This window comes from Microcaecilia unicolor, chromosome 11 (genome assembly GCF_901765095.1).
Source record: "Microcaecilia unicolor chromosome 11, aMicUni1.1, whole genome shotgun sequence".
In the NCBI taxonomy this organism is placed as follows: Eukaryota; Metazoa; Chordata; class Amphibia; order Gymnophiona; family Siphonopidae; genus Microcaecilia; species Microcaecilia unicolor.
The window spans coordinates 22,692,022-22,714,826 of record NC_044041.1 but is presented as its reverse complement, the minus strand read 5'-3'; the positions used below and the strand labels follow the sequence as shown (position 1 = coordinate 22,714,826).

The 22,805-nt window shown below is 45.0% G+C and overlaps 1 protein-coding gene across 1 annotated transcript in view; it reads right to left on the bottom strand.

Annotated features, from left to right (window-relative positions):
- The window catches only part of HPS4 (HPS4 biogenesis of lysosomal organelles complex 3 subunit 2), a 53,845-nt gene extending 40,854 nt beyond the window's left edge, over positions 1 to 12,991 (bottom strand). Inside the window, exons 1-3 of the mRNA XM_030219215.1 lie at positions 12,621 to 12,991; positions 8,589 to 8,679; positions 1,982 to 2,125 (exon numbers count right to left, since the gene is read on the bottom strand). Of these exons, the coding sequence (XP_030075075.1) occupies positions 1,982 to 2,125; positions 8,589 to 8,679; positions 12,621 to 12,661 (276 nt within the window). The 5' untranslated portion in view covers positions 12,662 to 12,991. The remainder of the gene's footprint in view (positions 1 to 1,981; positions 2,126 to 8,588; positions 8,680 to 12,620) is intronic.
- Positions 12,992 to 22,805: the final 9,814 nt, after the last annotated feature.

The following is a 22,805-nucleotide window of genomic DNA, read 5'->3' as shown; positions in this document are numbered from 1 at the left end:
TGAGGAACTGAGTTCGATTCCCACTTCAAGCACAGGCAGCTCCTTGTGACTCTGGGCAAGTCACTTAACCCTCCATTGCCCCATGTAAGCCGCATTGAGCCTGCCATGAGTGGGAAAGTGCAGGGTACAAATGTAACAAAAATAAAATAGATACTATTGGAGATTCTACATGGAATGTTGCTATTCCACTAGCAACATTCCATGTAGAAGGCTGCGCAGGCTTCTGTTTTTGTGAGTCTGACGTCCTGCATGTACGTGCAGGACGTCAGACTCACAGAAGCAGAAGCCTGAGCAGCCACATTGGTGATCTGCAAGGGCCGACTTCTACATGGAATGTTGCTAGTGGAACATTCCATGTAGAATCTCAAATAGTAGCAACAGTGGGAGTGGCCTAGTGGTTAGGGTGGTGGACTTTGGTCTTGGGGAACTGCGTTCAATTCCCACTTCAGGCACAGGCAGCTCCTTGTGACTCTGGGCAAGTCACTTAACCCTCCATTGCCCCATGTAAGCCGCATTGAGCCTGCCATGAGTGGGAAAGCGCAGGATACAAATGTAACAAAAATAAAATAGATACTATTGGAGATTCTACATGGAATGTTGCTACTATTGGAGATTCAGACTCACAGAAGCAGAAGCCTGCGCGGCCACATTGGTGGAATAGCAACATTCCATGTAGAATCTCAAATAGTAGCAACAGTGGAGGAGTGGCCTAGTGGTTAGGGTGGTGGACTTTGGTCCTGGGGAACTGAGTTCAATTCCCACTTCAGGCACAGGCAGCTCCTTGTGACTCTGGGCAAGTCACTTAACCCTCCATTGCCCCATGTAAGTCGCACTGTGCCTGCCATGAGTGGGAAAGCGCAGGGTACAAATGTAACAAAAAATAAAAATAAAATAAAAAATTTTAAATATGGCAAATTTTTGCCTGTGACAAATATAAACAAACTAACCTGGTCCTCTGATTTGTACACTATCTGCACTCTGTAAAGAGGAAAAGAACTGGCGGGTTTCTCTGTCGCCCCGAGTTCTGTTCTTGAATTTCTCTTTCCCTGGCATTCTTTTTATTTTTTTTAATTAGATTTTAATTATACAACAAATTCAAAAGGTAACACAACAGAATAAAATACACAATACACAATAAAGCTGAGTTCAAATCATAACGTTAGTCCGCAGTTGAAAGAAAAAGGTCTGCTCCCCGGATGAGCTTCAGTGTCCATTTCTGAGCGCTATTTATAGAATTTCTCCTGCGAATCTGCATGTGATATCAATCACCTAGTTTACAGAATTGCCTTTATTATGCTGTTTCCCCACCTTGACCTGTATCAGAAAGCTGGGTTTACAATTACAAAAAAAATTTAATTTAATAAATCAGTAATTACAGTAAATAGGACCATATATAAATATTAAAAAATCTGAATTAACCACAGTTCACTAGGGGGCCCTTTTACTAAGCCGCTCCAAAGAGAGGCCTGCATTAGTGTGGGCGCGTGAATTAGGCGTGTGTATTAGGAACGCGCCAAGCCACTTACCGCGTCTGCAAAAAGGGCTTTTTTTTTTTAATGAGATGGGAATAGGGCAGGTGGTAAAACTGAAACCAGAGGGCGCTTAAAACCTGCCTGAGCCCTTAACGCCACCCACTGATCTAGCAGTAAGGGCTCACGCGCTACATGTGCAGTGACCGATCGGTGCGCGCCAACTGCCAATTACTGCCGGAAACACAGCGGGTGGGAGGAAATAAATTCATAAATCATCCAGGCATTACGGGCGCGTGGCAAATCTGAAATTACCGCCGAGGGAGCGCGGCAGCCCGGCGGTAGTCTCCATTTTGGCACGCAATGCACGCACGTAGAGCCTAATGCACCTTTGTAAAAGGGGCCCCTAGATGCGGTCTTTTCAAAGAAATGCTGTGGCTGGAGTCAGAAAATAAGAAAATGTTCTGTATCATAAATATTTGTGATTCACATATTCAGAACTACTCACATACCCAAAGATAATCCCCATCCGCTCGGAGTGCAAATTTCAACTTTCTCAGCCTGATAAGATTAGAAGGCGAGGTAACAATATCACTCATGCAGCGGACAACACCTGCGATCTGTCCACAGAGAAACTCCTGCTGATCGAGGATAGTCTGCAAGCAGAGATATCATCAGAATTAAAGCATGACTATCCCTATGCTATGATAGGCTGTTGATTTCTTTCCTATTAGTATACTGGTATTCCTTTCTCATGTTGTAATTTGTGTTTTCTTTTGTACACCATTTTCGATTTTTTGCCAACGAGGAACGGGTATATCAAATTTTAATAAACGATAAACAATGCAAAGGATTACGATATATTACTTCATTTATCAACATTATATAACATGCTAATAAGTTTGGGATGGGGGTGTGAGAAGAATTTGTTGGTTTATCTTTACTATTAATAATGGCAGGGTTCTATTTTCTTGCTTGAATACAATGTATTCTGCTTTGTTTGTTCACCAATAAAACTGTATTACTTTAAAAGGTACAATTAGTTCTTACCTGATCATTTTCTTTCCGTTAGTCCCAACAGATCAATCCAGAGACTTGTGGGTTATGTCCCTCTACCAGTAGGTGGAGATAGAGAGAACATCAGAGGTTTACTATACGTGGTCATGTGCTGTCACCTTAACTTCAGTATTGTCGATACCAAAGCAAGGAAGACGAAAGAGGAAGGCCTCTCCTGCCTGCATAAAGCCCATGTAAGCTCCTCAACCGCTCCTGCGGGAGGGTAACAGAAGGTTTCCTTTATGTTTTGATTTGTTTTGCCATTTTTTTTTTTTTGTAGCCAAAAATCAAATGAAGGAATCTGATGAAACTGAGGCAACTAGAAGAAAACACTCAACCCAGAACAACAAAGGGCAGGCCTCTGGATTGATCTGTTGGGACTAATGGAAAGAAAATTATCAGGTAAGAACTAATTTTACCTTCCATAGCGTCCCACAGATCAATCCAGAGACTTGTGGGATGTACCAAAGCAGTCCTCAAGTGGGGTGGGGTACTACAACCTCAGCAGACTGGAGCAATGATCCCACAGCCCGCGGTTACATACACTGCCACGTCAAGCCTGCAAAGCCTGAAAAGGGAAGGACAGCAGATCAAGTGGGCGATCGGCAAAAGCCATCCATGGCAGGATAGAGGACCAAGTGGCCGAACTGCAAAGGGAAGCCATGGAACTCAGACGGGACACAGAAAAGGAAGTCAACTGTGCTCTGGAAGAAAGAACTGCCATCTGTAACAGAAGAGACTGTCCCATACAGAGGCCTGCTGAAGAAATTGCCTCTCTCAGCCAACGGCCACTATGGCTCTTGAAGCCATATCCCCTTTCTTGTGACCAGCCAGAGGACAACATGAGGGCATGCCAGGAGGCATTTCTGCTCAGCAGGTCAGGAATCTGATGATCCTACCACAGTGTGGGTGTTTCGTAAGGAGTCACCACCTTCCTATATACCTAAGGCTCTTCAGGTTCTGAATATGTCTGCTTCTGATCCTGCCACCGCTACATTTGCTAATCTTAAAATGGTGAGCACAATAAGACCGCTACAGTCTTTAGCAGTGCATAAGGCTATGTAGGAAGTCACTTCTGCTCAGTGGGTCATCCCAGGTACTGCCCCACTATGCAGAGGTGTAGCTAGGTGGGGTACACCCCTAAAAGGATTTTCAATAAAATGGAACTTATGCAGAACAGCTCTTCAGCGTCACACTGACGCCTATTCTACAAAAGGTCTGCTCCTTCTGACATCAAACCGCTATGCCTACATCTGCCAATCTAAAAATGGCAAGCCTTCCTATGGTACCTTCCTATGGTCCCGAGTAAAGCAAGAAGCAAAGAGCTGACCAAACGGAACTCGTTGGTCACTTCCAAGTAGTATAGGAGTATATGGTGAACATCCAAGTAGTGGGAGGAGAAAAAGGTGGAATGGGATGGAAGGCAGAAACCACCGTATGCAGAAAAGACAGGACTGTGCACCCGTCACAAGTAGAAATCCAGAGGATCTCAAATGGATGAAGTCGGGAGTTCCGAGAACCTGCCTGGATTGGATTGCTAAAGAAAACTAGGCTGCCCAGGACGATAGCCCTGGTGTCGTAAAGATAAGGGTGAGCCTGACCAGACTGAAAAGAACTTGTAGACGTGTCCTCAGGAAGACGCCGAGTCTATAAGTCACCCAGGTCTGCCACCAACTTCATGGAATCCTCAAACAATAGTTGCCCTGAAAAGTGAGCTGAACCAGCCATCATTAGAAGCTGCATTCACCACCCAGTAGCGCCAACCACATCAAATGACAGGCTGTGGCCGCCAAAAACGTCTGTTTAGATGACACCTGAAACAAATCATATAAGAAAACTGGCAATTAAGCTGGCCTTGACTCTACATCTGGCAAGTGAGGAAGCGGTCGACTGCCTGCCTTCTGGAAGGGATTCAAAATCTCATACCACCAGGCTACGGCACACCCTAGCAGCCTACAAGCTGCAGATAGCCACCTCTACAGAGAGAGAACTGAAATATCAGCAGAAAGCTGTGTTGAAATCATCCATTGAGACTAAGTTGGCTTGAAGGGAACCATAGAGATGGGGATCAAAGCAGAGAAGGAACCCCTGAAGTGGTCTGATACAGACTGAGGTCCATGGGGAAATGTCCAATAAAGAGACCCTTGTGCCCATAACTTGAACCTATTTCCATATCCTGGACCTGGTAGGGAAAGTAAAACCTGACTTGGGCTGGCATCTGTTGCTGAGGAGCAAAAGAAAGAAAGGACTTCCCAAGCCTATATGGAACAGCACTCCCCGATAAGCCAAGATTTGTGAGGGAAACAACTGTCTCTTGGTGACACTGATTACCAATCCTAAGGACTGAAGACGAGTAGGTATTGTCGATGAAGTTTGCAGAGTCTCTTGATAGAGAGAGCCGCAAATCAGTCACAAGGTATGGATGAACCTGCAACCCATCCTCATGAAGGAAAGCTGCCACTACCACCATGACCTTGCAAAAATGTCCTCGGCAACATGGAAAGGCTGAATGACATGGTCATAAATCGCTAAGATCCCTCTGCAGCAAGAAGCATTGGGAATATGAAAATATGAAAGTAAGTTTCCTTGAGGTCCAGGGAGGCTAGAAACTCTCCCCATCAGACAGAACACTGCAAGGTTCCCATTGTGAAAAGTTGAACCGTAAACACCCTACACTCTTATGATGTCCAAACTCAGCTGGAAGGAAGTTCCCTGGTTGGAACTACAAAGGAAAGGGAACAACTTCCCATTCCCCAACTGCAACTGCGGACAGACTCGACTGTGCCTAAAGGAAGAAATGTTGGCAAGGTGGCAAGAACTGCCTGACAGTGTTTGAGCTTGCATGTAGACTCCAAGAAAAATCTTTAGTGAAGTTCAGGTTGTAACTGTGCGATAGTAAAACTAAGACACATTTGAGCTGAGGTAATCTTGGTCCACTCCTCTTGAAACCAATACAGGAGTCCTGCCTGAGGAAGTGAACTGAGACTCCATCATTGGAAGATGCAGCAGGCATAGGTTGACCTGGAGCTGAAACAGAGCTCATTCTACCAGCAGCCAGGTGGCTCGTCGTAGTGGAAGTGGAAACCCTGAAAGTGGTTTTCCTGGCCCCACAAAACCTATGACAAAACCAAGCGGATTAAAAATCATCCTTAAACTCGTTCCCTGGCAATCTCCGAGACTTGGAAGTCCCTCAGGTCTTTATCCAACTGTCCTAGATCTTCTACAGTCCCAAGATTACTTCCAAAAGGCAGGTTGCCAAATGTGACTTGGAAGCCACATCAGTGGTCTGATGCCTAAGCCAGCGCTAACTTCTTGCAGATAGGGACAAGAATTGGCTGGTGTGACTGTGCACTATAACTGCTGTGCACTGGAGCTACGTTCATCACAAAAAAAAAAATGTTTAATATGATGTGGATTTTGAAACGAGTGAAATCATACCTTCCCCTGGACACCTTTCGGAACCTAGCACAATCCACAGTACTTACGCACGCAGATTACTGCAACAGTGTTTTCTTAGGATGCAAGACCCTAATCCTGAAGAAACTTCAGACTACCCAAAACACGGCAGCCAGACTTATCTTTGGCAAGTCAAGATTCGATAGCGCAACACCTCTTCAAGAGAAGCTTCATTGGCTCCCCATCAGAAAAAGAATAAATTTTAAAGCCCACACTCTGATTCATAAGATCATATATGGAGAATCCCCTAACTACATGAATAACCTCATCGACCTCCCAACCAGAAATAGATCATCGTCTTCTCGTTCTTACCTCAATTTACACCTTCCCAACTGCAACGGTATTAAATACAAGACCTCCTATGCATCCAGTTTCTCCTTTTTGGGCAGCCAGCTTTGGAACGCTCTGCCAAGATCCATCCGAACAATCAACGACCATCTACCATTCAGAAAAATGTTGAAGACCCATCTCTTCAAGAAAGCTTACCCTAATGATCCAACTTAACTTTTTAAGCCCACCCACATGATTCCTGCCCCGACGATTATTATACCTTTGACCATGTCTCACAATCTCCTTATGCTCATTCCTCAATCTCTTCCTCTCCATCCTTCCTACTCCTTACCCCTCCCAATCTCTTCTCCTTTTGCTCATCCTATCTTTGTTTACCTCTCCATGCTCAATTTACATATCCTCAAAACCCCACTACTACGTTTACAACAACTTGTAACATTCTCCTTCAAGACTTTGTAATTCTATTTACTATGTAAGCCGCATTGAACCTGCTATGTGTGGGAAAGCGCGGGGTACAAATGTAATTATTAATAATAATAATAACAACAACAAGTGCAGCTGAGAACCAGAGACAGATGGCATAGCAGAATATGGCTGTTGCACCATTGCACATGACAGATAGCAAGCTGCAGTGGGTCGTGAAGCAGCACCCCTAGAGCTCTGTGCTTACTCTCAGCTGGTTGCAACAACTATTACGTTACCTCTACACTGAAGTAGCTCCTGGACCACTCCTCATGAAATTTAGGTACCCCATACCATGAAAAGATGCCAAAAATACCATAGAAGCAATTAGAGGTACCGGGTATGCTGCAGATACTGGGGTAGCTGAGGCTAGTATGCAAAGGTGTGGCCAGTATCAGTGTGCAAAGAAAGAGAGAAGGGCAATCTTTAATACAGTAGAGTTCTGATAACTGTTCCAGCCAGGCAAGCAGTAAGACAGAATTAAATAAAATATGCCCCTCTGGAAACCTAGCTGAGCCCACAGTTTCTAATAGGATGGATAAAACCAGCTTTGAAACTGTAACCTTCAGGCTGAAAGGCCAGCCACCCTCCTGAATAACTGTGCTAGTGCCTGGCGCGCTCGTTGTTTGCCGCATTAGACCCCTCTGAACATTCTGCTCAGTTAATTGCAGGCGCTAGTATGGCATTAATGGCCTCTAGGGCCTACATTTAGTTTTGAGCATCAGGGCCAAGATGGTGAGGTGGTGTGGGAAGTGCGGTTCTGGAACCTGTTCTTGTAGATTACATTATAAGAACATAAGAGTAGTCATATTGGGTCAGACCAATGGTCCATCTAGCCCAGTATCCTGTTTTCCAAAGAGCGGCCAAGCCAGGTCACAAGTACCTGGCAGAAACCCAAATCGTGGCAACATTCCACGTAGAACCCCAAAGAATAGCAAGATTCTGGAATCCTAAAGAATGACAAGATTCCATGCAGAAACTCAAATAGTAGTAACATTCCATGTAGAACCCCAAAGAATAGTAAGATTCTGGAATCCTAAAGAGTGACAAGATTCCAAGCAGAATCTCAAAGAGTAGCAACATTCCATGTAGAACCCCAAAGAATAGCAAGATTCTGGAATCCTAAAGAGTGACAACATTAAGTGCTCCTGTATATTTGATTTTTTTTCTGTACTCCATTCTCCCCTTTCCTATCTGGCAATGGAGTTCTGTTTACTAGCACACTGAGCTTTTGATATTCTTATTTTAAAATTGTAAACACCACTTTGATGTGATCGCAAAAGGCGGTATAGCAAAAATTTAAATAAACCTCGCACCTTGCGGCAAAAGCATTATCCTATAGCAGTACATGGCCCCAAAGTCTGTTAGGGAATAATAGCGTAGCCTGGGATCGATGTGGCTCATATTTATGCTCCAGCAGTTACATCAGCCATGGATGGGGACATAACTTATCATATTCTGTAAGTGGCAGCCTCACCTATGTCAACACCCCCCTTCCTTTTACTCCCTTTTCCCCTGAATTCTATGAAGGTTGCCCAAGTTTTCGCGTGATCCTGAGATGCGCACAAAACTTAATTGGTTAACGAGCCAATTGACGGCAATAACTGAGCACTAACTGATAATAGTTTACATCACTTGATACACCAATTCCTCAGTAATATACAAACATACCATTATATAAGCATTTGCTAAATGCAGTAAAGAAAGCTAAAGCTAAATCATTTCTTTCAAAAGCTACAAAAACGTAAAAAGGTTCCTCGAGTAAATAAAATATAAATGCATGCCAAGATCCTTCATTTCAAACATCTCCTTCCACTGTGCGTTGTGAAGTCTATGAAGTAATCCATGCATTACCTGAGCAGGATAAAAATAGCAGATGCCAGCTCTGGTTGGATCCCCTTCACCTTTCACCTTTGAGCTGTCATAGAGGAAAAAGTAATTTAGCCTAGACAGAAAAAGAAAAATCAATATTATATATTAACATAATAAACTGTTCCCATTGCAAATCAGTGCTTCCTATTACATCTCATTAACCATCTGTCCTTTAGCTGCATAATGCCAATTACGCTTGAGTTATCCATTAATAATTCTAGCACAAAGCTAGAATATGGTATGTAAATAAAATTATTCTGCAACATTAAACAACAGGGTAAGAAAGATACCTGATTTTTGTGGAGGTGGTATGTCATAATGGTGGGTCTTCTTTACATGGTGTTGGTTTATGGGGCAATTTGGGGGTTTGGCCAGAGATTCTGTGTTCTAGTGGTTAGAACACTAGGGGATCCTTTTACTAAGGTGCGCTGAAAAATGGGCTGCGCTGGTTAGTGTAGGTGCGTGTTTTGGGCGCATGCAGATCTATTTTTCAGCGCGCCTGTAGAAAAGGCCTTTTTAAACATTTTTGCTGAAATGGACGTGTGGCAAAATTAAAATTGGTACGCGTCCATTTTGGGTCTGAGACCTTACCGCCACCCACTGACTTAGCGGTAAGGTCTCACGCGGTAATCATCTACACGCATAGAATGACAATTACTGCCCAGTTTCCGCCGTGCACAGGAAAATAAAAAATAATTTTCTGGCACACATAGCGGATGTGCGAAACCCCCCCCACCCCCCCCCCCCCCGAAATTAACACCTGGGCCACGCGGTAGCCGGGCGGTAACTCCAAAATGACGAACGTACGTGCCTACGGGGCTTACTAAAAGGGCACCCTAGTTTACAAGTCAGGAAATGTTGTGTGGGACCTTTTATGTTTCAGTTTACCCCATTGTAAAAAAGGACAGAAAACACCACTGTTCCTTTCCCCATTATAGAAAATGTACAGGCAGTCCAGGAATCGTGCTATCACGTCATCCTTCCCAGAGACAACTGTGTGCGCCTGCTTCTGAAGTACTAAAATGGGATCTGGCCTTGGGTTTAGCTCACACCTTTTTCAGCATTAGATCTAGGCCAGCTATCTAGTATACCTAATAACGTTCTCCCCTCGGCAATTAACGCACAGGATTCATCCCTCCCAATCTGTCAGACTCCTATGGATAATCTGGACTCGTGAGCCCTTGGACCACTGCCGAGGCGCGGCAGCAGTGGGAGAACCACCCAAACACAAGACAAGGCAGAACAGACGGACTGGTAAAAACAGGACTGGAACCACCGGACTGAAGCTGCAGCTGAGGCAGAGCAAGCTGGAACAGGAAGGGTAGGAACAGCTAGACTTCACCTGTGCTTGACCGCCATTCCCCAGGGGTTGAGCCCCTGGGTGCAGGCAGCCGGCAGGACCATGGGACAGAAGGGAAAACCAGAACTGCAGGGTCCAGCAAACAGTCAAGTAGCTTAGGAACCAAGCAGGCAGCAACAGTAGAATACTCGAAAACAAGCAGGGTCAAAGGCAAGCAGCAACAGTAGAATACTCCACGAAACAAGCAGGGTCAAGCCGGAATAAGAAGTAAGCAGGGTAGCACTGAAACAAACAAACACTCACCGACGAGCAACTCATCAGATGACCTCTGTTGCAAAGCCAAAGCTTGAAAGGTCCCAGGTGCTTAATGAAGGCACTACAGATGAGGTCACCAGTAAGGGTGGGGTTTGGCAGCAACAACAGCAGAGCATGGCTTGGCTGGAACAGGATCCCGGAATGGACTAGCCTGGACTGGAATGAATTTCAGGATTTTCACACAGGCTTCAGGATTTACAAACAGACTTGGCTTGGCTAGAGGAACCCCAAAGCAAGTCCGACAGGGAATATAGTCACAATCGTGACACAATCTCAGACCACTTGAAAATCTTAGGTATACACAATTGACCACAACCTAACGCTAGAAAGCCAAGCTAAGAACACGACGCTCCACACTGTGTGGAATCTCAAACGTATAAAACCTTACTTTCCCAGGGATTCATTCCGCAACATGATCCAAACCATGGTGCTAACCCATGTAGACTACTGCAATAGTATTTACGTAGTCTGCAAAGATCAAATCATAAGAAAACTACAGACGGCACAAAACACGGCTGCCAGACTCATCTTCAGAAAAACACGCTTCGAAAGCGCGAAACCCCTCCTAAGAAGCTTACATTGGCTTCCTATTAACACTCGCATAACATTCAAAATATGCACAATAGTCCACAGAATTATCTACGGACTCGCACCACATTACATGACGGAACTCATCGATCTATCAATAAGAAACAGGACGAGAACATCAAGAACCTACCTAACCCTTCACTACCCCAATCGCAAAGGTATAAAATATAAATCTTCACATGCCGCCAGCTTCTCGTTTATAGGCACACAACTTTGGAACTCACTACCCAAAGATCTGAAACTCACAGAAAAAAACCTGAAAACACGTCTTTTCAAGAAGTCTTTCCCCTCTGGATCGGCCTAATCCCACACCACCATATATCACGAAAAGTTCAGAAATGGAAAACAATAATATTAACCTCTCTCACAATCTGCTAATGTACCAATCTAAGCGTTTATTATACTTCTGTATTATGTACTAGACTTCTACAAATCTAAATTTTGTAACCAGCTTTTTAGCAATATGTAAGCCACATTGAACCTGCCATACGATGGGAAAATGTGGGATACAAATGCAATAAATAAATAAATAAATGATCCTTAGCCTGTAAGAACTCAGGATCTGCTGTAATCAGCAGAAGTTTTGTTTCTCGCTACTGCGGCCTGTATACAGAATGAATGATCAGTAAATAGCAAATATTGGCATGCACTTCTTGTAAATCACATGACAAGGAGAAACTCGTGAGGAGCTGAGGCTATGCGGCCCATATGGCAGACAAAAATTGATATAACCTTGATATAACCCTTTTTTTCAGGTCCAAGTCCCAAAAAAGTACCCAAATTCCAGATGACCACTGGAGGGAATCGGGGATCATCTCCCCTGACTCCCCCAGTGGTCACTAACCCCCTCCCACCCTCAAAAAAACAACTTTAAAAACTTTTTTTTGCCAGCCTCAAATGTCATACTCAGGTCCATCACAGCAGTATACAGGTCCCTGCAGCAGTTTTAGTGGGTGCAGTGGACTTCAGGCAGGTGGACCCAGGCCCATCCCCCCCCCCCCCCACCTGTTACACTTGTGGTGGAAAATGGGAGCCCTTCAAAACCCACCCGAAACCCACTGTACCCACATGTAAGTGCCCCCCTTCACCCCTTAGGGCTATGGTAGTGGTGTATAGTTCTGGGGAGTGGGTTTTTTTTAGGGGGGGGTGGTTGGGGGGCTCAGCACCCAAGGTAAGGGAGCTATGCACCTGGGACCAATTTGCGAAGTCCACTGTAGTGCCCCCTAGGGTGCCCGGTTGGTGCCCTGGCATGTGAGGGGGACCAGTGCACTACGAATCCTGGCCCCTCCCACGACCAAATGCCTTGGATTTGTTCGTTTTTGAGATGGGTTTCCATTATCGGCGAAAATCGAGGGCGCCCAATACTAAATCCAGCGATCTCAGCATTTAGGTCGACCATCTTTAATGTTGACCTAAATGTTGAGATTTGGGCGCCCCCAACCGTATTATCGGAACGAAAGATGGACGCCCATCTCGTTCGATAATACGGTCGGCCCCGCCTCTTCGCGGTGCCGTCCTCGGAGATGGGCGCCCTTAGAGATGGGCGTCCCCAGTCGAAATGCCCCTCCATGTCCCAGAAACACCAAAGAAAGGCCATGATCAAGTATATAATTGGACATTCATTGTTGATTTAATCTTGAACTGATAATGAAGGTGACTGCTGGGCAGACTGGATGGTCTTTATCTGCCTTCACTTACGTTACTATGCTATAGGTTGTCGACACCTGTTCTGGTCTATAATAAAAACAGGCTCCCTCTTTTATGGACCCCGTGAAAAAGTTATGAAAAGTAAGGATGTCTGTACTACTCACCACGAAGCCGAGACAGGCTCTGGTAACACAGAGGTGGCCATTTACTCCCACTTCTCGCTGCCGTGTTTCTCTGGGCAGAATATCACAGGAGCGTTCTTCTCCCACAAGACAAATTCACGGGATTCATCATTTTTCCCTGTTACCGATATTTCGCTGTGCCTATATCGAAATCTGATGATTTTATTGTTTATGTAACCTCATCAGGTTAACACTGACTTCCATTACTAATTTACTGTGGCGTGCATATCCCAGTTCACAGATCTGCGTAATTTCCTTCAGGTGAGGCCACACATTCTGCTTACGCCACTTTCACTCAGCAGGTTGCACAAAATTCTTCTCTAGTTTTTCCAAAATGCATAACCCAACAGAAATAGATGCCTAAGGAAAACAAACACAAAATGCAAAACAAGTTAGAGCAGATGATCAGTGTTTACAAGTTAAATCCATACATGAATACAAAGATCAGTGCAACAATTTTATTTTTTATTTTTATTACATTTGTACCCCGCGCTTTCCCACTCATGGCAGGCTCAATGCGGCTTACATGGGGCAATGGAGGGTTAAGTGACTTGCCCAGAGTCACAAGGAGCTGCCTGTGCCTGAAGTGGGAATCGAACTCAGTTCCTCAGTTCCCCAGGACCAAAGTCCACCACCCCAACCACTAGGCCACTCCTCCACTGTTGCTACTATTTGAGATTCTACATGGAATGTTGCTATTCCACTAGCAACATTCCATGTAGAAGTCGGCCCTTGCAGATCTCACCAATGTGGCCGCGCAGGCTTCTGCTTCTGTGAGTCTGACGTCCTGCAGACTCACAGAAACAGAAGCCTGTGCAGCCTTCTACATGGAATGTTGCTGGTGGAATAGCAACATTCCATGTAGAATCTCCAATAGTAGCAACATTCCATGTAGAATCTCCAATAGTATCTATTTTATTTTTGTTACATTTGTACCCCGCGCTTTCCCACTCATGGCAGGCTCAATGCGGCTTACATGGGGCAATGGAGGGTTAAGTGACTTGCCCAGTCACAAGGAGCTGCCTGTGCCGATAAGTTGTCTAGACAAAATTTTGTGTACAGACTGTTAAATTTATTTGTTACATTTGTACCCCACATTTTCCCACCTATTTGCAGGCTCAGTGTAGCTTACATAGTGCCGTGAGGCGATAGCCACCTATGATGAATAAACAAATATAGACGGAAGTTAATTTACAATGAAATAGAAACAAACAGACACATCAAGGGATTATAAAGAGGGAAGTTATATATAATGAATATAAAGTTCAATACATGTTTGGATTTCTTTGTGTTGTTGGGTTTAGGTAATTAAGTTGGGTCAGTAGGATATGCTCTTCCGAACAAATTCCTTCTTGTAGTTCAGGCTAAAAATATAAAGCCTTCTTTATTGCATGTGGTTTCTAGTTCATACATTCTTATCATGTACATTCCATTTGCCTACAGAATTTGCCCACATATTTCTAACATTGTTAAGAACGTTTTTTATGCCTTATGACATAAAGCGCGGAGTTATTTTAGTGCTGATGTCTTGAAGACTCTCTTACATGCCTATGTACTATCAAGACTGGACTACTGTAAAAGTCTATGCGGGAGTTCCGGAGTACTGTTTAAAACGACTCCAGAACACGACGCCTTAGAGTAAGGGTTGAAGGCGTCCTTAGGGGCACACAGTTAAGTTCACAGGCATATTCCAGGAGGGAGGGGGGGATCCTCTTGGGCTATCAGAGTACAAGTCAAGGAGGATATGGGGGGGGGATTGGCTCTAAGTTGGAAGGGGGGAGGGGGATAGCTAGGGTGGGGAGGGAATTGTTAACACTTTGTTGATGAGATTGTTACTTGGCTCTTCTTTAGATGTTTTTGTTCCAATTTATGGAAAATGGAGCCTGATGACTGTTTTTTTGTTGAACCATCAATAAAAAATTGTTGAAACATAAAATGACTCCAGATGAAACAGAACACAGCTGCTTGGTTTTTGCATCACGGTCCTAAGTTTGACCATGTCCAGCCTTTATTACACCATTTACATTGGCTGACCGTTTAGGTCTTTATTCTATAAAGGTTATGCTCCTAAATTTAGGCTCCTAAAATATAAACTTAAATCTAATTCAGAGCATAGATTACACTCGTAATTTAGGAGCATAACCTTCATAGAATAAGGCCCTTAATGTGTGGGTTACCAGGGATTACTGCACAAATCTGTTTTATAAAGGCGGAGACGCCTATATTGCCTTTATAAAACAGGCATTTGTTTGGACTTTTCACACAAATGTCCTGCTCTAAAATTACCCCCACAAGTACTGGTACCAACTGGGTATAAAGTTTATTTTACTTTAGTTCATTTTTTTAGCTTATTATACAACCCTTTGGACTGGTTTCCAATATGGAGAAATTAAGGCTAACATAATTTGCCAATTTTCTTTCCTTGAGTCCCTCCAGGCCAGTCCAGATGCATGGAGTTACACTCTCCTGCCAGCAGATGGAGACTGAGAACCACTGGTTTGATGACATCACCCTACATAGAGTCCAGAGTCAACCAATATTTCTACATCAAAGCAACCAAAATTCATATTCTCCTTACAAAACTAACAGGGTATTTGGAACAACTGTTAACCAAGTCAGAGACCATCTCCAGAGCTAAAGTAGTCCAATAGAAAAAAAAGCTGTGAAAGAACCAATCTGCTTCTGTCTTATTACTCTCAAACAGCCAATGCTTAGAAATACAGGACTTGCTACTTGGCCCTATTTCTCCTTCTGTATCATCCCTCCAGACATGTGGAAAGTATCAAGGAGGTTATCTACTGAGGGAGAGGCCTTGACAAGCTTGCCTCCAATAAGACTGACCCCCAATTGGAGAGATGATGAGTGGTCATTTTATAAATCTCCAGCAGAGGAACCAGACTCTGTTCCACCTGCACCCTGGTAGAATGGGCTTGCAGATCTAGCATCGCCACCCAACACTGAGTAATGTAGGCTGAAAAATTGCCTCCTGAATTCACTGGGCAATCATCACCTTCAAGGTTGCACCTCCCTTCCTGAGACCACTTTACACCACAAACAGATAGTCTGGCCTACAGAAATCCTTGATAACTACATTATCTCCATAGTATCCCTTACACTTCTAACTAATGCAGGGCCTTTGAAGTACCATGCTGCTTTGTCTCCATATACATTGGCGGTGAGACCAACTGATTAACACAAAAGGAAGATATCACCTTGAGTAAAAAAGGTGTCACTGGCTAAATCACCATCATGTCCTCAGAGGGTACCAAGTAAGGCTCTCGACACAAAAGGACCTGCAATTCCAAGATTTTTCTGACTGAACATATCATCTTCAAAAACACCATTTTCAGTGCAACATCCTTAAGAGAAGCCTCCCTAATCAGTTCAAAGGGTTGAGTTTACCAAGGCCGAACACATCAGACTTAGATTCCAAAGTGACACTACTAGCTGCCATGGTGGTGGTGGTGGGGGGGGGGGGGGGGGAGGATGCTTTATGTTGCTCAAAAACAACCAATACCTGAATATGAGGACTGCCCTGAACATCTATCTCCTTTATAGCACGCAATGGCCGCCACTCAACTCAAATTCAAAGCCATGCAGGAAGGCCAGAATGAGACAGCCATGCTCTAAAGGGACAAAGACCCCTTCACCTGACACCATGCCTCAAGAATTCACCATACCCTTGCCATACACCAGAGAAATGGACCTCATTTTAAGAGAGTTGCAATCACCTGGTTGGAATAACTTCTCTGCATCCTCACCTTCTCAAGAACCAAGCCGTAAGACAGAACTTAGCAAAGCCAGTCTCCCTGTTTTCAGAATAGGGGTTGATCCCCCACCAAGCTCATGTGTCCCTCAACTCTTTGAATTACTCTGCCCACCAGTGGCTACAGAGAAAACCAGATACATCCTGCCCTCCCAAGGCCATTGCTGAAATGCAGTGTACAGATTCTCCAAATGATGCTCTTTCCTGTGGCTCAAAAATTCTAGCACCTTGGCATTTCTCTGCTGCTGCCATCAAGTACATGACTGGGGTACCTCTATCACTACACAACAGGAGCAAACCTTGAGTCTGCCAGTCACCACTCTCTTGGATGAAATGTGTTTGTACTAAGGAAATACATCTGAATGTTCTCTACCCCTGTCATATGACCTGCTGACTATGCTGCAGATATGCACATCAAGGGATTATAAAGAGGGAAGTTATATATAACGAATATAAAGTCCAACCAACACAGAGGTGCTCCCCAAAAATCAACAAAAGAGCGAGAATCTGTGAAATGCGAGGCACAAACTCATCCCTCTGAAAATCCTCCAGGAAAATGAAAACAAAGATACCAAGGAAGGCAGCATGGAGCCCTTTTACTAAGCCACGGTAAAAAGTGGCCTGCAGTAGTGCGAATGTGTCTTCTGGGCACGTGCCGGGCCATTTTTTACCGTATGTAGGAAAAAGGGCCTTTTTTTAAGGGGCTGGAAAACGGACATGCACTACAATTGAAACCCAGCGTGTGTCCATATTTGACCCGAGACCTTACCGTCACCCACTGGTAAGGTCTCACGAGCTACCTGGGCAGTAAGAATGCAGCGAGCGCCTACTGCTGGGTAGGCGCCCCCACGGTAGAAAATAGAAAATATTTTCTACTGCATATTTTCACCGCGTGCCGCATTCGGAATTACTGCCTGGGGCATGCAGTAGCCAGGTGTTAATGCCAATTTGGGCGCATAGGACCGTAAAAGGGCCCCTTAATGAATAAAGACACAGGCCAAAAAAAAAAAAAATCTAAGGAGATGGGAAGATACATCTGTGTTTTTTGTGAGTAGCAAGTTCCTTTGCAGTCTAAGATGGTGTTTTCCCAACCCATCCTCGAATCCTGTAGCCAGTTAGGTTTTTAGAATATTCACGATTACTGGTACAGACTGAATTTTCCAATGTATTTATTTTATTTGTATCCCGCACTTTCCCGCTAAAAGCAGGTTCAATGCGGCTTACATAGTAATAGGTAACACAGAATTTTGATATGTAAAGTAGGAAATTAAGTATAACACAGTAATAGGATGGATGGGTAGGTAGAGACAGGTGATAGAGAGGAGGGTAAGGTGGGAGATAGAGTCTGGGTCAATGTCATTTTCTCTTCGGTACTAGCCGTTGAGCCCGTGAAAACGGGCTACTTTTGGAATGGGGGGGGGGTTCCGAGCCCCCCCCCCCAGGTCGGCACCACCCCGCCTCCCCCGGAGTCCCCACCGCCACCCCTGCACCCGGCCCGAGCAGCACTGTAAACTTACATCAGCACGCAGCAGCAGGCACATCAGCAAAGCTGCCGTCAGGGCGGGCTTCCTTCTCTGCCTGTGTTCCGCCCTCGTGTGACGTAACGTCGGCGAGGGCGGGACAAAGGCAGAGAAGGAAGCCCGATGGCAGCTTTGCTGATGTGCCTGCTGCTGCGTGGCGATGTAAGTTCACAGTGCTCGGGCCAGATGGAGGGGTGGCGGCGACTCCGGGGGGAGGGGGAGCGGTTCTGACGTCTGCAGCATGCCAGTAGAGACTTCCCTCTCTGTCCCGCCCCCATCATCACGTATTGACGTGGGGGCGGGGCAGAGAGGGAAGTCTACTGCGCATTTGCGAGTGAGTACGGTCACTCGCCGTTTATATGTTTGATATGTAAGGTAGATGGGTTCATAAGATTAATCTGGGTCCTTTGGGTAGGCATGCTTGTATGCAAATATATCCCATGCATATATATTGTGGATATCCTGAAAACCCAACTGGTTATAGAGTCCTGAAGACTAGCGTAAGCCTGACATTTTAAACATCTTTAAAACAGCTCACTATTCCAACATAATTTAAATTCACAGTTACGTTGCTTCGGTTGCAGAGTCATTTTCATCTCGTGTCCCATTCATTCTCCGTGAAAGACAGAACTGGCTAAACTGTAAGCTCCACAAAGCAGGGACCACCTCTTCTGTTTAAGTTTACCACGCTGCATATGGCTTAGAACACTACAGAAATGTAAAATAAGTCCCATTTCTTTTTGTATTTTCTTTAGAGCTAGGGCTTTTTGTCTTTTCTGGATTGGCAGGGGAAATGGACAGACTCATCCATCAAATATTAAGCATCAATTAGAAACATTTAATACTAGAGAAAATCTGATCTTTTGATTGGCACAATTACTCAAACCACCAAAGAACAGACTGCACATCATTAATTGGCCGACTTGTCAGATTAGAAGATGGATGGTTTGGGCTTCTGGGAGCCCCAGTGAGAAAATAACAATCTTGTCTCCGTGTGACAAACAGGCTTCTAAATAAAAGGAGCAGTACCACAGGTATACAAGCATAGGAGAACTCTCTTCTACCACCAGATTTTACATCGCTATAATAATTAATATATTTTAGATGCTGGCGTCTGTCATGCTTGTTAAAAGATGCCCAGATGAAAAGCACTAAAAAAAAAAGCAGGTCTTCCACAGGTCTACAAAACAAAAATGCATATGAACAGTGAGTTCAAGTCTCTCCCCCCCCCCCCCCCCCACACACACTCTACCCTGCATGCCAGTGGCATAGCCACAGGTGGACCTGGGTCTCAGGCCCACCTAAAATTGTGACACTCTTGCTGTGACTGGTGGGGATCCCCAAGCCTTGCCAGCTGAAGATTTTCTCTCCTTGGGCACCAGCGCTCTTCTAAATGTCAGCCAGCGGCACTTACCCGGAGACCGGCCCTTCTGCACATGCTCAGTTGTCACACATGCATAAGCACTGAGAATGCACGACAAGCCGGTAGCAGCAACAGTTTGAGGCAAGTGCTGCCGGCTGCCATTTGGAAGAGTGCTGGCTGCTCGAGGAGGAGGAAATCTTCAGGAAGCAGGGTTTGGGGATCCCCGCCTGCTCAAGTATTTAATATTTAGGGTCTGTGGGCAGGGAAGGGTGGAGAGAGGAGCAAACCAGAGGAGGATTGGGGGGGGGGGGGATGTGAATTCTATGCCCACCCACCTTGGGCTCAGGCCCACCCAAATTTGACCATCTGGCTATGCCCCTGCTGCATGCACTTCAAGGACCTCAAGGGGATGAGTGTACAAATGTATTCCCAGGTAGAGAATGACACAGGGACGGGGACCTGCAGTAACAGCAGGGATGGGGACGGGGGCAGAGCTCACAGGGATACATCCTGTTGGGACGGAGTGGGGACAGATCCCACAGGGACAAACTGTACATCCTGCTACCAGCACATCTTCTAAGATGACATCTTCTATGCAACAGGGTCTGTGGAAGACAGGAGAGCTAGACTGAATCCTGAGATTGTTGATGACTTCTTATTCATCCACAGATTTAAAAAATCATAACAGTGCTTCATAGGGCAAATTTCTCCCCTCTAGGGAACACAGAATGGGTTGTATTTTGTACTCCTGGACATTTTAACAGGGTGGATCAGGATTCCTTAGTAGGTCAGCTATTGTTGGGGTTGGAAGGGTAGAGGGTGGTGGTGAGGAGGAGGGTTATTATAGCTGCTTGTTGTTATTATTGTTTTCTATTTGTAATTTATACACAACAGTTGCACAGCATATTGTTCCTTTTATACTTTAATAAAAAGATTTAAATAAAAAATCATAAGTGTTCAAGGCTTCTGCAGATGAGAACACAGCCCAAGTGGGTTTGGGTTGGGGACGGAGACCAGGCTTGCTGGGACGGGACGGGGACTGGGCCTGCGAGGACGGGAATGAACCCGCAAGGACAGGGTGGGGACGGGGACAAATTTTTCCCCCTTATTCTCTATTCCCAAGCCAGTTCAACTATTGGTTGAGTCTTTGCTCAAATGGGTAATATGTATTAGCCAACATGGAAGTAGGGATTTCTAGATTGTAAGCATCTGTCTTCTGAGATTACTAACCCGTTTCACAAAATCAGCTAATGGAAAAAAAAATCAGACAGGTTCTCTCGTTAATTAACTAGGCTGGATTCAATCTGTAGATGGGGAGCTGTAAACCTGTACCAATCCACCAAGTCATTTAGTCTGCTGTTATATTTTTGTCCGAAATAATACAAAACAGATCCCTATACACCACATCTAATACACCTGCGGCACAATGCTAATTTTGGTTAGATAATGGGCATTCCACTAAGCACCTGCTACTCACCAGTGCTGGAGACAGGATGTGGTCGTGTGTTATTATATAACAGTGAAACAAACAAATGATAAGTCAACCAGTACAACAGTCATGTAATAATGCATTTATCACGCACACAACAGAAAGCTAATTATTGATCAAGGCCTACCGAAGCATTTAATGGTCCCACATCTTCTTGTGCCTAACTAGCCTATTTCTTTTCTTCATACTAACCATCTTGCACTTGCGAACAATACACACCATATCGCACCAGAAATTAAACTTGTGCGTTAGCTTTCCAATTAGGTAAGAGTAGTTTAAATGCCACCGGTATTAAAAAGTTGAGCAAGCACACCTTCTTTCGATGCTAGTAACTCAATTACCAAGGTTTGCCAGGTTAGAATTTGGTAAGAAAAAGAATTCATTTTACCCTCTTTTCAGCTCCAACATGTAGAATTTCTACTAACCGCATACAGCACAATCAGAGTAATCTCTAAAATACAACGTGCAGGACATCAGACTCAGAAACTGAACGAAGCCTTGCGCGGGAAGAAGAGGACCTCGGCTGGCGGGGGTTGGGGTCCCCACCAGCAAAGGTAGATGGCAGGTTGGCGGCGGGAGGAGGGGGGGGTCGAGAGGGTCGTCGGCAGGGGGGTCCAGGGCCAAGTCTACGGGGGCCCAGGCCCCCATGGCCCCACGTAGCTACGCCCCTGCCGCCCACAGTCTGAATATCGTCCCCATAGCATTTCCCTTGCCAGGTTATCAGACATTTACAGGGGAGCCTTAAAAAAAAAAAAAGTACCCCCTAATGTCTAAACTTTAGACCATAAAACAAGGAGAGCTTTCCTTAACAGTGTGGCCCGAGTCACATCAGGGAACACTTACATTTTTTTGACCACAAAATAGAAAATTTTTCTTCTTAAAGTAAGATTTCAACACCAACAATTTATCCCTCTCAGTAGTGAATGTGATGTGTAGGGTGGCACTAGTTAAAATATTCAGAGAAGGGTGGTAGGTAAGTGGAATGCCCTCCCGAGGGAGGTGGTGGACATGAAAATGGTAATGGAATTCAAACATGCCTGGGATAAACACAAAGGAATCCTGGTTAGAAGGAATGGATCCACGGAATCTTAGCAGAGATTGGGTGGCAACGCCGGTAATTGGGAAGCAAAACCAGTGTTGGGCAGACTTCTACGGTCTACGCCCTGATCGTGACTGAATAGATATGGATGAGCTAGAGTGTAAATTTTAAGGGGCTTCGACCTTAACTTCAGAACTTTTAGTATAAGAAAAGTACTGGGCAGACTTCTACAGTCTGTGCCCTGAGAAAGAAAAGGACAAATCAAACTCGGGTATACATATAAAGTATCACATACCATGTAACATGAGTTTATCTTGTTGGGCAGACTGGGTGGACTGTACAGGTCTTTATCTGCCATCATTTACTATGTTACTATATTGTCAGAGGAATTGCCTAAGAAATTAGTCAGATCTAAAGAACCTCCCCCCAGGGAGTAAAAGGCTCCCTCGGTCACACTGTCAACACAACAGTGATATGGAATATTTTTACTACTAATTTTAAAACATCAACACAAAAGCAGAATAACCCCCTAACCACAGTCCACAAAACAGAAGAAAGGGGTAGAGACCAATGTGGTTCCAAAGCAAGTGGTTTATTGATGAACTGGGAAAAAAAGGCCTGTTTCTGACACAAATGAAATGGGCGCTAGTAAGGTTTTCCTCGGAGTGTGTGTGAGAGTGAGTGTGTGATAGAGAGAGAGTGAATATGTGAGTGTGTGTGACAGAGAGAGTGAGACTGGGTGCGAGAGTGTGTGTGTGAGAATGACAGTGTGTTCCAGGGCCCCCCCCCTCCCTCCCTCCCTCCCAGTTCCAGGGTCGGCCCCCTCCCAGGGTCATTGCCCCCCTCTCCCTCCCTCCCAGTTTCAGGGTCGGCCCTCTCCCCCTCCCTCCCAGTTTCAGGGTCTCCCCCCCTCCCTCCCTTCCAGTTCCTGGGTCCGCCCGCTCCCCCTGCAAGTTCCAGGGTCCGTCCCCCCCTTCCCCCCCTCTCGCC